Here is a 13,953-nt window from a genome sequence, read left to right as displayed (position 1 = left end):
ATCGCGCCCTGAGACATATACCGCCTTCATAACCCGGAATCGACTGTTCCCCACTGCCTGTCCGCCTTTCGCTTGCGTGCATATGTCAACATGATGCTATTCTTCTTAGAACGATTTTATTCTTGCGGTTGGTCAACTCAATGGAATTTGGAGCCAATTACGTGCCTGTACGTGGTAACCCAGAGGTTTTGCCGTTCCTCCACATTTGTTTTACGATCCTTGGAATTCGTGTAAATATCATTTTGAAATTTCTCATAGGTGGCCGAAATTTAAGTTATTGTTGGCTCAGGCGATATTTTTTTCCGCAGAGAACACCACGTTTCGTAATTTTCCTATATCGAATATTTTCGTATCTTTTTCATCGGCGACTCAACATAGACAGTTTCCTTCCCCCGGGGTCTCCTCACGCAACCTTCCCTCCTCCCTTCGCCTTCCCCATTTCCGCCCGTTTCTCCTCTCTCGACCTCATCTGTCCACCCTTTCAAATCGGCCTGCCTCCGTTCCCTCCTTTCTCTTCATCGTGCTGCCGCTGCGTCCTGAATTTCCCTTCACCTATGGCAGCCCTGCTGACTGCTTTCCTCTCTCTCTACCTCCCTCCCTTCATAACATCTCTTCGTTTTTTTTTCTTTCCCTCCCCGCCTCCCGATGCTTGTTTCTTTCGACCCCTTCCGTGTGTGCCCCCCTCCTCACTTAAAATCCCCCCTCTTTGCTCTGCATTTTATTTCCATCCTCCCCTCAACCCGTAACCCCTCGTTACCATCTATCCTACCCTTGGTCCCTATTCATTCCCCCCACTCGTGGATGTTTTTTCCTCAATGCCCCTCGCCCGCCTTGCGATTCGCTCCCTCCCCTCCCTCTCTGTCTGCACCCCGCTTGAAACTCTAGCCCCCTCAATTCTCCTATTTCTCTCCCTCTTGCAATCGGTCTCCGGATGGTATTTTCCCCGTCCTTGTGTCAGTCGTAGTTCCAATCCGTCCCCGCTGTTTCTACCTCCTTGACACCCGCTAACCTATCGTTACCATGCTTCGCCTTCCGTTTTCCCTCTTGTTAAGGTTTTTAACTCGTACCCTCTCTCCAAAATCTAATTCTCCCTTCTCCTTTTTGTCCGCCCATCCCTCTTGTATTTTGATCCCTCCCCGTCTCACCTCATGCAGCCGGTATCACAGTCGCTGCTGCTCCCTCCCCTTCGTTGCCTGCCTCACCTGGCTTCTGTATCCCGATATAAAATTTGTCGTTTGGCGCGACGGTGTCACCTTGGTTTATATGCGTTCAAATTATCTTCGTTCAACGATTCCTATTTCACTCGGATCTCATATTTTCGACTCGTTCTCGCCATCATTAATGGTTGCCGCAAGTTGCACACAAACTATTTGATGCGTTTAAGATAGTGTAATCGTTGCCCTAAAATACAAGGGATCTTATCATTTCCACGGTGTTACTCTACTTGCTGCGTGGTCTGCCCATCACATTTTTCCTAAAATGTTGTGTCGTTATTCGAGAAATATCTACATCGCTGCACACCCCCCCTTCCCCCCCTAAGAGAAAAATTCAGATTTTATTATCATTGATGAGATACGCCCTCTCATATAGGAAAGGTCATGTTGTTCTACCTCACTCTCTCTCTGTTCTCGTTTCCACCGCAAATGACCTGTTTTGTCACTTCATTAGGTGTCTAAGGCTAAAGCCACCCCGTGTTGAATTCACTGTTAGCTAATTATAATATTGGCAGCTAACTTCCGGTGTGATCGGTGATATTAAGTGCTCCTCTGCGGTCATTTTGTTGATGTTAATTGAGTTATACTATCATGTTAGGTGATTTATTTTATCGAAAGGCTCTTTTAAATCTGATCTTTATCATCAAACTAACTTTCAATGTAACTTTAACGTCAGTGGCCGACGTCAAATATCTGAATGTACCGTCCGATTTTTCACTAATTAAATCGAATTTCTTTAAATATTTTGCAGTACAAATAGTATTTCTGTCTGTATGAAATAGGAATATTGGTGGTAGATTACTTAACATTTCTGTAAGTTGGGATGGTCATGTTCAATTTTTTTCATAGTTCCGAATGTTTTGAAGTTGGATACGTTTTAAGTTTCTAAACATAACGTTTACGTTTTTTTTGCTGGCAAAGCACCGTTGAACCGTAGGTTGGTATATGTATTCAACGAAATAATTAAAAATTGGGGAAAAATAGTAAGGTAAATTATTAGACCTTATTGGAAAAGGTTATTCTTTATGAAATAGGTAACTACTGCATTGGGAAAATTTCTCCATATTGGCCATAAAGCGGACGAAATGTTCAAAATTGTTCCTATTCTCCGTGGTATGACCGAGTTAACAGATAGCTAACATGCGTTAGTGACGAAAATTTGTTGTGGGGTACCCTCTTTAAGTCTCTGTGTGGTACCGATATGCATTTTCCGAGGAGGTTCACAACACCCGCTTTTCCGTTATATCTCGCCGCCTCCATCTCTCTCTTCCGTCGCTCGACCTCCTTCGCTTGGCCTCTGCTCTCTTCCCTCATGGCGTATTTGCTCCTCCCCTTTATGCCTCCTCTTATATCGTCCCACTCGTCCTCTCCGCCACCTTGCTTCTTCCTTCCCCTCCGCTCCACTTTTGTTATCCTCCCCCGACCCCCCCCCCCACCAGGCCCTCACACTCTCGACCACGGTCTTGGCCTCGCCTTTTCTTTCTTTCCTTGTCCACGTCTCTTTATGTGTGCCTCCTTTCCAAATGTCCTCATTTCCCCCCACTTCTCCTTTTTTTCAATCCTCATTGCTTTACAGATCCCATCTCTACATCCCTCTCCTCTCGACTTTCTTAATTTTTTTCCTTCTCGTGGCCATTCTTCGGCCCGCATCTGTCGTTTTTTTTTTTTTTTAAGGCTTCGTAGAGTTTTATCCTATTCTCCTCCCTCCCCCACTTTCTGGTCTCCTATATTATATCCCCATCCCTCTTGCTCCCCGTTCCCCATCGGTGTTCTTGCTCTTCTTCCTCGGCCTGAAGAATCTTAACGCCTCCTGTCCGTCTTCGCTTCCTTAGGTGTACCTCCCTTCGACAGCCCCGACGACCTACCTCGTTTGCCCTTTGCGCCCATGACAAAAGCCTCCCGTTAACGTATTTTTCTGTCGTAAGAATATCTGAATTTTCCGTAGGTAGTGTTTTTTTGTAGCCAAGGTAGACGGGAGAGGAGGAGTCGGAAAAGGATTGGAATTATTCGGACAAAAGGTGAGAGAGACTGAGAGAGAGAGAGCGCGAAGGATCCGAGGGAATCGCGTTGTGGCTTTATTGGGAGAGTTGGATATCAAATTTATTTCAAATTTATGTCAAATATCATGTTTTCCCATGATTGCTCCAATTATTGCATCATTGATCAATTGGAAAGACCAGAAGTGGTGATTTTGGTAGAAATATTTTGTATAATATATGCACCCAGTGCCCTGCTGTGTATAAACGTAAATTTGATGTAAGCTGTTCAGTGCATGGCGTATTTTCTTAACATAGCCAAGAATTATTTTCCATTCTCAGTGTGTGTATCATTAATACGTTGCAAATGGAATGGGCCGTCATTATCATTTACCCTTTGGTAGAGAGACTGGCTAACCTAGAAAATGCGCCATACTTGAGAGAAACGTAGTGTAGTATTTTGCAGTTGTCTGTAGAATGTATCGTAGGGTAGACTTTTCTCTATTTATGTATATTCTTGTGTTGGTTGACCTTCTTTGAGCTATTTTGTAAGCATGTTGCTTCAAGGAAACAGGGAACCAGGAAAAAATCGATCTTTTATGCCTACTGCTTCTACTACTTTTTACTAAAACTTGTCACACTACCACTGCTGCTATACTATTCACTACTACATTCTGTTGGTGATAGATCATGTAATACCAAAATCAATACTGCTGTAAAATTATCTGCCTCGACTCCGCCAGTCGGAGATACGGAGCGCTGCCTGTTTTATAGCTACCTACCGGGCTGACGTCAATGACCGCAACCCGTTCGGGACGTACAAAGAGTCCTCACGTGGTTGATTCCTTATGACAAGTGACAATATCAGACGATTCTCAGTGCTTCTTAGAGTGACTCATACATAGTGGATCAGATCCCATCGGTATAGGTGCCTCATTAAGTTTGACCATCTTAAAGTTAACGAGATCATCACATTCATTTGGTGTTCGAGGTTGTCAACAGCTTTGTTAGGAGATGTGACGAAGATATAGCTCTTCTCTGTCTCGTACTTAGCGATTCGGTCTTGTGGTTTTGTTCATCTTTTTGGCTAGTTGAGTAATATCAAATATTATATATTGCGGGAATAATCATTTCGAACGCTACCCTCATTATAGAAATTATTCCTTGTTGGTAAGTTTCCAGTTCAAAAAGAATTCCGCGCTTGAATCTTGTTATTGTTGTCCTCACCCTGTCTCGGCATTACTGTATCATGTATGCACTTTAGGTTTTGGGCTCTTGACGTTAAGTTTGTCGTTGTTTTATGACATGTGATTTCTACTAAAACCCTTTCAGTGTTCTTCCCATTTTAAATCTTATCAACTTTTAATATGTTGCCTTGTGTGTTTTTTCTCTTTCATTACTTAACCTCTTATTCGTTAAAATACCATCAAAATAATTTTGGTGTGATCGTTGGTGTTTTCAAAAGCGTAGAGGCTCGTTCACAAGTACTCAGCTGGTTGATTATACATGCACATAGCTTTTTCTAAATTTTGAATTTTTATTGCTTTTTGATGACATTAAATTTAACTTTCCCCATTACTTTCATGTTTGAGGATATTTTTTCTCCTTGTTGAGCCATTTGTTATTGATGAGAATCCGCCTTTAGATTTCCCCATTTTTGTTAGTATTCTTCATTAATTCATAGCCTTCAATATTTGAGTGCTTTTTTATGAAGCCTAAAAGAAGTATTTGTGTACGAGCCTTTCTTTTTTTATGGATATATATTGTTTTATATACCCCTTTTTGGCGCGAGCTCTCGGTACTTTTGGGTGGATGTCATTCATTCTGGCTAAGTAGGTAGGCCGCTTTCCCATTTGAAATCCCCAGTGACCGTTGTGTCGTGGACTCGTCCATTGGAGGTCCTAACGCACTCTTCCCTCTCCTTGTTGTGTTGTTGCAGAGCCGTGGAGTAGTGGGTATCCGTTCCCGCAGCCACCCTGCACGCTCTCCTATCCGGTGGGGGAGGAGACGGAGGAGGAGGAAGAGTTGCAAAGCTTTCTCTCAGTGGAGGATGAGGGGGGCGGAGGAGGTGGCAGTAGTGTTGTCGCATGCGTTCGTAGGCCGATTGTAGGCCGGAGGCGCGGGGGCGTTGAGGACGAAGACGGTGAAATAATGGTGGTCGTGGACGATGAAGTAGGCAGCACCATCGGGCGCGGGTTTGTCGGTGCCACCGGTGCCTCCCCTGGCAAATTGTCGTGCCCACGTTGCGCGCGCCAGTACTCGGTAAACTATACGCTGGAGCGGCACCTCCGCTACGAGTGTGGCGTCGCCAAGCAGTTCGCGTGCCCCGCCTGCCCCAAGACGTTCAGGCGCCGTTACGTGTTGAGCGCGCATCAAAAGAAGGCGGGTCACTTCGGCCCTCCCGCTCCCCTGCCATACAGGAGGCACCCCTTGCCGCCTCCTCGCCCCCCGACGCACACCATTCAGTGAGTCCACGCCTTTCTCCCCGGTTCATGGATTGTTTGGAGGGACAGGATCAGTGTGTATCGCTTCGACTTGGGTCCGTTCTCACGCATTTCCCACTTTTCCACCGTTGGGACTTGATTTTCAAGGGATTTCGCGAAATTTTTTCCCTTTTCGGATCATCCGTCGTCATGACCCCCATGCGCTATGTGCTCGGGATGATGGAAGGGTTTGCCCGAACAAGATTTCTCTCTCATGTGAAGAGTTTTTTATTCCAGTCCAATTATCACTGACCTATCGTCAGTTCCTTTTTTCGTTGTTTTTTGGTATACAGTTGTTGTTTCAGGGATTAAATTCCATGTGAATTTATATAATGTCAGTGTATTTACTTTGAAAAATGTTAAATGTTTTTTGGACGGTGTAAGGAGAATTTTAATCGTTGCACGATCGAGATTGGAGGGGGCCTTCCATTTTTACGTATTTTTAATGTAGGAGTGCCACAGTGATCAAAATAGCGGTTTTAGCACACGAGCCAGTAAGTTTGTACAGGGGAGCCGAATGAGGGGAATGGTTTTGTGGACTAAAACAGTAAAGAGAGAGAGAGGGGGACATCGAGTAATTTTTGGTGCTAAAATACGGGTTTTTGTGTAGGGGCAGACGCATCCCTGGGGGTAGGGATTTAAGATTGAGCTTCTCGAGTACTTTCCCTTCCTTCCCTGCATACAAGGATTACGTTATGATATAAAAATATGCTACCCATTTTTCTCTCCTCTCTCTTATCTCCAATTTCAATTGTTTTTATGGCAATTTTTTATTATAATAACAAAAGACTTTTTAAGGTCGCAAGCAAATACATATTTGAAAGTAGGCAGGCGTGGACTAGATTGTAACGATCCTCCTCTTCTCTCCCTTTTTTTTCTCTCCTGCTTCTTGTTGTTCCAGAGGAGCAGTGGTTTCCGTTCCCGCGGACCGCCCTCGCACCCTCCCCAACACCTCCAACAACTTCCTCCGCATCCACGACGACCTCGCTCGTCCCTTACACCTCCAGCGTCGTGGCGACCCACTCCTCCCCGCACCCTCCGGCGTCCCCCACGTACCCCTCGCCGCACCACCAACTACACCACCATTCCCTCGCTCCCTCACCCACCTGGGCGGTGTCCCCGCGGCACCACCCCCTGGGACCCCAGCGCCCGACACCCGGCGGGAAGCAAGTGAGGAGGAGGGTGGTCGTGGCCCTTCTCCCGCCTGACGAGGAGGAAGAGGCGCCCAACGCGCCCCTCCCGCACCACCTGTTCCCCGCCCCTCACCACCACAACCCACACAGACACCTGACCGGTCACCACCACCACCCAGGGGGACTGTTCCCGCCCCTGCCCCCGTCCTACGTCACCACCTCCCACGCCACAGCCTCTGCCGCCACCACGAACACCACCTCCTCCTCGTCCACCTCTCCCCCCACCTCCAAGTCTTACGCGTGTCCACGGTGCGACCGAAGGTACTCAGTCAGCTACACTCTGGAGCGTCACCTTCGCTACGAGTGCGGCGTCGCGAAGCAGTTCGCGTGCCCAGTCTGTCTGCGCCGCTTCTCCCGTCGAGACGTGTTGCGCGCGCACCAGCGCAAGGCCGGTCACCATCACCACCAACACCATCGCCACCACCTCGTTCCCTCCCCGACCTCTGCGGCCTCGCGGGCAGTGGAGGAGGCCGCGTCGGCGGTCGTCGAGCTCCCCGCAGAAGTAGTCGGATCCTTGTTCTCTGGGAAGTAGGGCGTCGTCGCTTCACTCCGCACTCCACTCTTGTTGTTGTCCCCTTCTCACTAGAGAGAATAAAGACATAAATTGAAGGAAAAAGTTTTTTAAAGGAAATATTTAAATGCAAAGTCCTCTCTTTAAAGCAAAATGGTTATATATCGTATATCAGAAATCTTCCTCTTATTGCTCATTTTTTCTCTCCGAGGCGAATTCTTGTACGTAGTATTAAGGAAATGATTGCCCTTCTTGCCTCAATTTTTTAAATCCTATACTGACGTTGTCCTTGGCAATATCGTGGAATTTTTCTCTCCCTCGTCATTTGAAAGCATTTTAAAGAAAATGGTATATGGGAGTACGTGTTTTAAATTTGCGATCATTTTGATCTCCTTGTTATAAAAATATTGCGACCTGTTTGCCCTTAAAACTAGTCATGTTAAAACCTAAACTTTATATATATTATAGGTCAATATAACCGTTGCCCTGAGTTTTGATGTTGATTGGGGTAAGGGTGTGTTTTTTGATCCTATATATTTTTAAAGCTATAATGCAGCGTGCAGATCCATTTTTGCCAGTAGATGTTACCTGTCCCTCTGCAGGGTCTTTCTGTCAGAGATTTTGAGTGATGCGCCTCAATTCAACTGATGAGAGAGTATGGGCTTTCCCAGATGTTTAGCATCCTTTGGATTGAGTCAATTCCTGGCGTACAGCAGGAAGGGAAGTTGCCAATTGAGAAACGAATTATTTTTCCCCGATTTTTAACCTTTACTAGCTGTGCTATGTTTAAGCCAAAGGCGACTTACTGTGATTTTATAAATGTTTAGGATATTGTTATGAAAAGCTCAGACTAATCGGGTATTCATGTTTGTATTTTCACTCTATAATTGGGTTGTGATTACATTGGTATAAATGGAACCATTTGATGAGAAGCCTTACTGGTTAAAAACGCTCAATCTTAAAAGAGTGTAGGTGGAAGTATAATTATTTTTTTCTTTATATTACATTATTGGATTAATGTGATATGTATATATGTATTTATATTGTCATCATACTATTGAATATTTTTTCCTTTTTCGGATATCTTAAGGTTTTATCAATCTTATTCTATTCATCGTAGGTAGGTTATTGTGCAGGGTATTTATATTTATTACTTGGGCTGATTACTCTTTTTAATACTAATACGGTTAGCCCTTAAACCATTTCCGTGTCATTATTATGTTGAATAAAAATGGACCTGAGGGCTGATGTGGTTGATAATCTTTACCAATAAGTGTGATAAAATTTCATCTCCATGTTCTCTGTGTTCCTCTGTCCCCGTCAAGGGTACTGTTTTGGATGTCTTGTTATTAACATTATTATTGCTCTTGTTGTTGACAACGATAATAAATGTTTATCAAAAACCTACTTGTGATGTATCATTGAGTAAAACTACACGATTCCCTCCCTGATTGTATTTTCCCTCCTACCTTTCCCAATAATTATTCTCACGAAAATTAGCATCCCCATAAACATATATTGATGACTCCAAAGATTCTTGGTGTTCGCGTACTGGGTAATCTCAGTATTTCCTCGTGTTTGATCTTCATTCCAAATTTTTATTCATATTAGGTAACTATTTGCTATTGTTTACTTAGCCTCACCGTCCTTTTGAAAACCAGTATTGAGTAACCCTCGCGTGATATTTCATTAATTTAGCCTGGAAACATCTTTCAAGAGTACTCATTTGGTAGTTTTATAGTATTCAATTACCTCAATGTGTTTTCCCATTTCAATAACTAATATTATTACCTCGCGCATTAGTTCATGCTTGCCGATTGATTTCGTCATACACTGTCGTGATTGTGGCATTTTGAGTCGCGGGCGGGGGCGATTGAAAGTTGGGAGGTCTGGATTAGGCGGTATGCCTGCTCATCCTAGCGTTGCAGACCTATTCAAGGTATACTCCAGACTCCCGTGTGCCCTTCGGATCATGAGTTCTGATTTTACCCTTTTAACCTATCCCATATCTCTGTAAGTTGTGGATTTAGCATATGTGTATCTTTTTCATTTAGAGTTCAAGTAGGATGCTGGGGTGTTGGGTTTGGTCTTTGATATTATCCTACCCTAGGATGTAGTTTTTTCTTGGTCGGTCTTTCGTAGAGGTGAATGGTACACTTCCTAACTATGGTATTAGACGAGATTTCTTATTATTAATTAGGCTGAAATATTTTAAAATGTGCGTGACTTCAATTTTCATAGACTGACAGTTTCGACAAGCTTTGAATATGCACTTGTTTTTTGACCATGGACTGACTTCCTTTGTTAAAATCCTCATCCTTCATTCGGTCGTGCCGATTTTAGGTTAATAAAGGTCATCTACTGAAAACACGGGAGACGATTGTTTCCTATTGACACTATTTGGCGATCTAATATCTTCTACTTTTGTTTGAATAGTTGGTGTTGGAAATTGAGAGCTCATGGATCGTTTTACGGGTTATGGGAGCCCTCGCCGTGTCATCCTGTCCGTTTTAAGAATGTCTCCGATTTTTTGGATTATTATTCGCGATCTTTTTATGCCGTGCCCGAGTGGTTCAATCCAGAGTGTCATGACGAAAGTGCCTCGTGAGAGTGCCTTTCTTCCCAGTCGCCTTTATTCAGAGTTGCCCCCTCTCTGGCCTCTTTGCAGGCGGAGCGGCGGAGACGACCACAGTGTACCTGGATTGGACCACTCAAGTGGGGAGGTCCTCCCCTTCGCCACCTTCCCCATTAGCAGCCGTTCCGACTTTATCCTCGTACAGCCGCGGTGTCTACCGATCCTCGAGAGCCTGCCTCTCTCCGCAGCCACACCCGCAGTCCATGCCTTCGTACCCTTTGCCCTCCCTCACCTCGGCCCCGCATTTGCCCGTCCGTCCTGGTGTCCCCGCTCTGCCCCCGTCCATGACTCTATCCCCCGTGATCCCTGGGCCTTCCTCCGGCGCTGTCGACAGGGACGCGGGGGCGGATCCGTCGTCACCGTCCTCCCCGCGCCTGCACCCGTGCCCCCGATGCGGCCGTCCGTACAAGACCCGTTCCACCCTCAACCGGCACCTGAGGTACGAGTGCGGAGGCGCCGGACGTCGGTTCGAATGCCCCATCTGTTTGAAGCGAATCTCCAGGCCGGACACCTTCCGGCAGCACGCCCTCATTCACCGTTCCGAGGCGGCCGCGGCGGGAGCCGCCATGTCCGCTTTGTTAGACGTGGAGAAGCAGGAGGGAGATTTGGGTTCTCCCCCGTCTTCGTCGTCCTCCATTCCTCACAGTTGTTGACCTGCACAATCAAAGTGCTTTGCTGCACCGTTTTTATTACTAAGTAATATATGGGGGGGATATTCTTCCCAGGGTTTGTTGTTATGAGGAATGTCACTTAAATCTCCTTGTGACTTATAAGGACTTTCATGCAAGCTGAGCGGGCTTGCGGAATTTTCACGATTTGTATCGTGGATTCACTTCTTTCTGAGGTCATTAGGCATACGTAACCTTTCATTCGGATTTGGATTTGTTACGTAGGTTTGTGGTTATTCTCGTCTTTAAGTTTTCCTGTTGCTACTTATCGGGTGCTGTTGATCGCTGTTTTATTTAAATACATAGTTGTTTATTAGAGAAAGTTGATAGGGCGTTAGCATTTGCTGTTCTTCCTGGTGTATTTTCTTTTTTCTTCAAATTCCGTGCATTGAGATGTTTTTGGTGAGCCCAATGGGAAAGTCTTTCTTTGATTTTTATCGCACTCTTCTAGTCTTTTATTTCGCAGATTATGTTTGCACATCGCAAAGTGCACGCGGCTGGGTCGCCCAATTATTAGCCTTTGTAATTCTTTAACATAAAATCCGTGCAAGCGTAGGTTTGCGTGTAAAATTGTTCGTTCCTGTTATATTTCCAATGTCCACCTCCTTCCCTGTCCGAAATTTTTTATTATTTGTTGACTAATGTTATTTCTACTTCGCTAAGAAGTTACACCTGGCTTTAAAGTTCAACTTCTTAATCATTGTTGACTCAGAGAAATTCTTTTGGTATCTTCTCTTGTGAATTAATCTATTGTAAACAAATTTTGCTGCAATAAATTCCTTGCAATTTGATGTTTTCTTTTACTCATCTCCCAAACACCAACATTCCTTCGTTATACATACACCCCCGATTTTTTCACGGAGAATGAAAAGAACTTTCATATTCAGTCTTGGATGGGGCTTTTGCGTATTCCCTATCTAGCATAGACTTTTTTTTAACACCCCTGGTCAGCCAATGTGTTCCCCAAGTATTATCCCATGGCTGCAGCCATGCGTTTGTTTACAGAACAGCAGCGCGGTGTAATTGGTAACGGTTTGCTGTTCTGTGTCTTTTTCCAGGCCGGACCCACGTCGGTCTGTCCCGAAGTGGTTGCCGCGATGTAAGGTGCGGAGAGTCGGTGCAATATGAGGGGGAGACCTTGGGGGGAGTAGGGGATTGGCTTGCTAGTGGTGGTGGCAGTGACGGTGGGTGGTACGCGGCTGATGGCTTGGGATCCGAGAGCCACAGCCCCGGACACACCCAAAGGGCTGTCAGGGGTCGTTACGTTTGCGACGCCTGCGGCAAAGCTTATGCCTGGGTTTCCAACCTTACAAGACACGTGAGGCTCGAGTGTGGAAAGGAGCCGCAATTTCAATGCCCTCAGTGCCACAAGCGCACCAAGCACCTGTCGAACCTCCGAGTTCACATGCGAACCAGGCATCCAGACGTGGATCCGTTCGTGGCGTTGGCAAATTTACAAATTGGAGTATCAATGAATCGTTGAGATTATCTTGAGTTATTTTTATGGATCGTCGCGGTACGAACACTTTCTATTCTTCTATATGCGTGGAACACTTACCTTAGGATAAGAGTGGGTAATGGATTGATATGATGTCGCTGTCTAGTTTCTCTCCGGCATACCAGTCGTCTGGAGTTCATTCACAAGACGTCGGAAGAACGCTTAGGTTCATCTGAAGTAGATGCGATCGTGTGGACACCTGTGTGATAAGGGTCGCTCGTGCACATAATCGAGTGGCGATGGGTTGAAGGCAGAGCTATTTCTCGGGTGGTATAATATCCTCGAGAATTGTACCCGGGGATTTAGTACCTGAATGCCGGAAAAATTGCGAAAACACGTATTTGATCGATTTCATGCCCGAAGTTCGACATTAGGAATTTCAGAGAACTTATTCCAGATTTGCACGTTAATAGATGGATAATAAGTTGGCATAGTTGGTAAATTGGCCGGCCTTCTCACCTGCCATTCATTTTCTTGCTTTTACAGGCCTGACTTCGATGCCGATCAGGCTAGGCGGAGAGTTCTTCCCTCCCGATATGAAGGAATTTAAGTCTGAAACTAATGTGGAATTCAATGAACCATCAGGTTATGGTAGTCAGTATCTCTTGCCGTGCAATTTGGATGATAGTTTACTTTTACCGAAGACAGTGTCGTGTACTGCTGTGGACAGTAGTGATACAAAGATGGTTGAATTGTGTCTTAGGACTCGGGACCAGATTGGGGCATCTTCAAAGCGACAACATGATGGTTATTGGCTCTGTGACTTATGCGGCCGTTCCTATATGCAAAAATCCTCATTGCTGCGCCATAAGAGGTTTGAGTGTGGCAAGGAAGCATCGTTTGCATGCCCGTTCTGCCCTGCCCGTAGTTTTCGGGCGTCCAATCTTGCACGACATATAAGAAGTATACATCCGAGGATCGGGAGGTGAAGGTAGAAGGTCTTGTACATCTTCTTAGTTTCAATGAGGGTAGCATAATCTAGGTAATTTAGGTTGTTCACTCTGCGTGTTTTGCCCTCTAGACTAGCAAAGCCACTGTTTTCGTTGTTTTCAACGGTCAATCGTTTCTGTATCCATAGAAATGTAATCCTTTCTCTGTGAAGAAAGACAGATAATCACTTTTTTGGCCTCTGCAACTCAAACACACTATTATTTATAAGCGTGAGGGAGTCAGTAGGCAGGGTATTTGTGGTATCTTGAAAATGACGTCAGAATGTTATTTCATTTCTCCCTCCCGTATCCGTTAAATACCTAAATATCTGCTAAATTCATACCGGTTCATTCTAGTCTGCCTCATTGCTGTGTTTGTGTTCCATTTTGTTAATAACGCTTGTGTATGGAGCGCTAACTTATTTGCGTTATATTTATATGTATTCATTCAGGTTCCTGTATTGTTGATTGATAATGTTTTGTCTCCTCGTTCATCACTTTTATGGTAGAAAATAGTTCCCCAAAGAAATCATGGTGAAAATATGAAAGTTTATGTACGTTCTTTGTGTTTTTTTCTGTATTCCTACGTGAAATAAAACTATTGCAATTCAGGCAAGTGTCATTTATTTAGAGTATCAGTTCTACCGATTATCGTAATCAATTGTCGAGGTTATAGCAGCATTAATAATATTCTGTTTTGAATTCCCTTGCGTAGGGGTTTTATCTATTTTATAGGGTTGTGGTGATTAAATCGTGGTTGAAGACATGTAGTTCTCTTGTAATCTTTCAGACTTTTTTCTTTGAATATTCAGTCTGTGTGGTGCATTATGGTATTTAGTGGTGTAT

The 13,953-nt window shown here is 44.8% G+C and overlaps 2 protein-coding genes across 8 annotated transcripts in view; one reads left to right on the top strand and one right to left on the bottom strand.

The window, feature by feature from the left end:
* Positions 1-13,953, top strand: part of LOC124163418 (longitudinals lacking protein, isoforms A/B/D/L) — a 42,751-nt gene that overhangs the window by 8,500 nt on the left and 20,298 nt on the right. The window contains exon 5 of one of the 7 annotated variants that reach the window (XM_046540327.1): positions 12,665-13,718. The exons of 3 other annotated variants lie outside the window; for them this stretch is intronic. In XM_046540327.1, coding sequence (XP_046396283.1) covers positions 12,665-13,107 — 443 coding nt within the window. In that variant the 3' untranslated portion in view covers positions 13,108-13,718. Of the gene's footprint in view, positions 1-5,129; positions 6,411-6,574; positions 8,785-10,045; positions 11,472-12,664; positions 13,719-13,953 lie in introns of those variants that run through there. 3 more of the 7 variants (XM_046540324.1, XM_046540321.1, XM_046540325.1) reach the window with 3 other exon arrangements.
* On the bottom strand, positions 6,512-10,544 carry LOC124164417 (translation initiation factor IF-2-like). The gene is made up of 3 exons (XM_046541742.1): positions 10,171-10,544; positions 7,246-7,448; positions 6,512-6,921 (listed from the first exon to the last, which is right to left on the bottom strand). Exons 1-3 carry the CDS (start codon positions 10,542-10,544, stop codon positions 6,512-6,514), a joined length of 987 nt encoding a protein of 328 aa, XP_046397698.1.

Source organism: Ischnura elegans, chromosome 8 (assembly GCF_921293095.1).
Source record: "Ischnura elegans chromosome 8, ioIscEleg1.1, whole genome shotgun sequence".
Classification (NCBI taxonomy): Eukaryota; Metazoa; Arthropoda; class Insecta; order Odonata; family Coenagrionidae; genus Ischnura; species Ischnura elegans.
The sequence above is the reverse complement of the archived record's forward strand: the minus strand, read 5'-3'. Positions and strand labels throughout refer to the sequence as shown.

Excerpts from the sequence above, each read along its gene's own strand:
- LOC124164417 (XM_046541742.1), bottom strand. The coding sequence starts at position 10,544 with ATGAGGGCGTGCTGCCGGAAGGTGTCCGGCCTGGAGATTCGCTTCAAA. Across the intron at positions 7,449-10,170 it reads AGGCAGGCTCTCGAGGATCG|TGAGAAGGGGACAACAACAA; the intron begins GTAGACACCGCG and ends TATTCTCTCTAG. Across the intron at positions 6,922-7,245 it reads TGGTGACCGGCCTTGCGCTG|GTGGTGCGGGAGGGGCGCGT; the intron begins GTGCGCGCGCAA and ends GGCGGGGAACAG.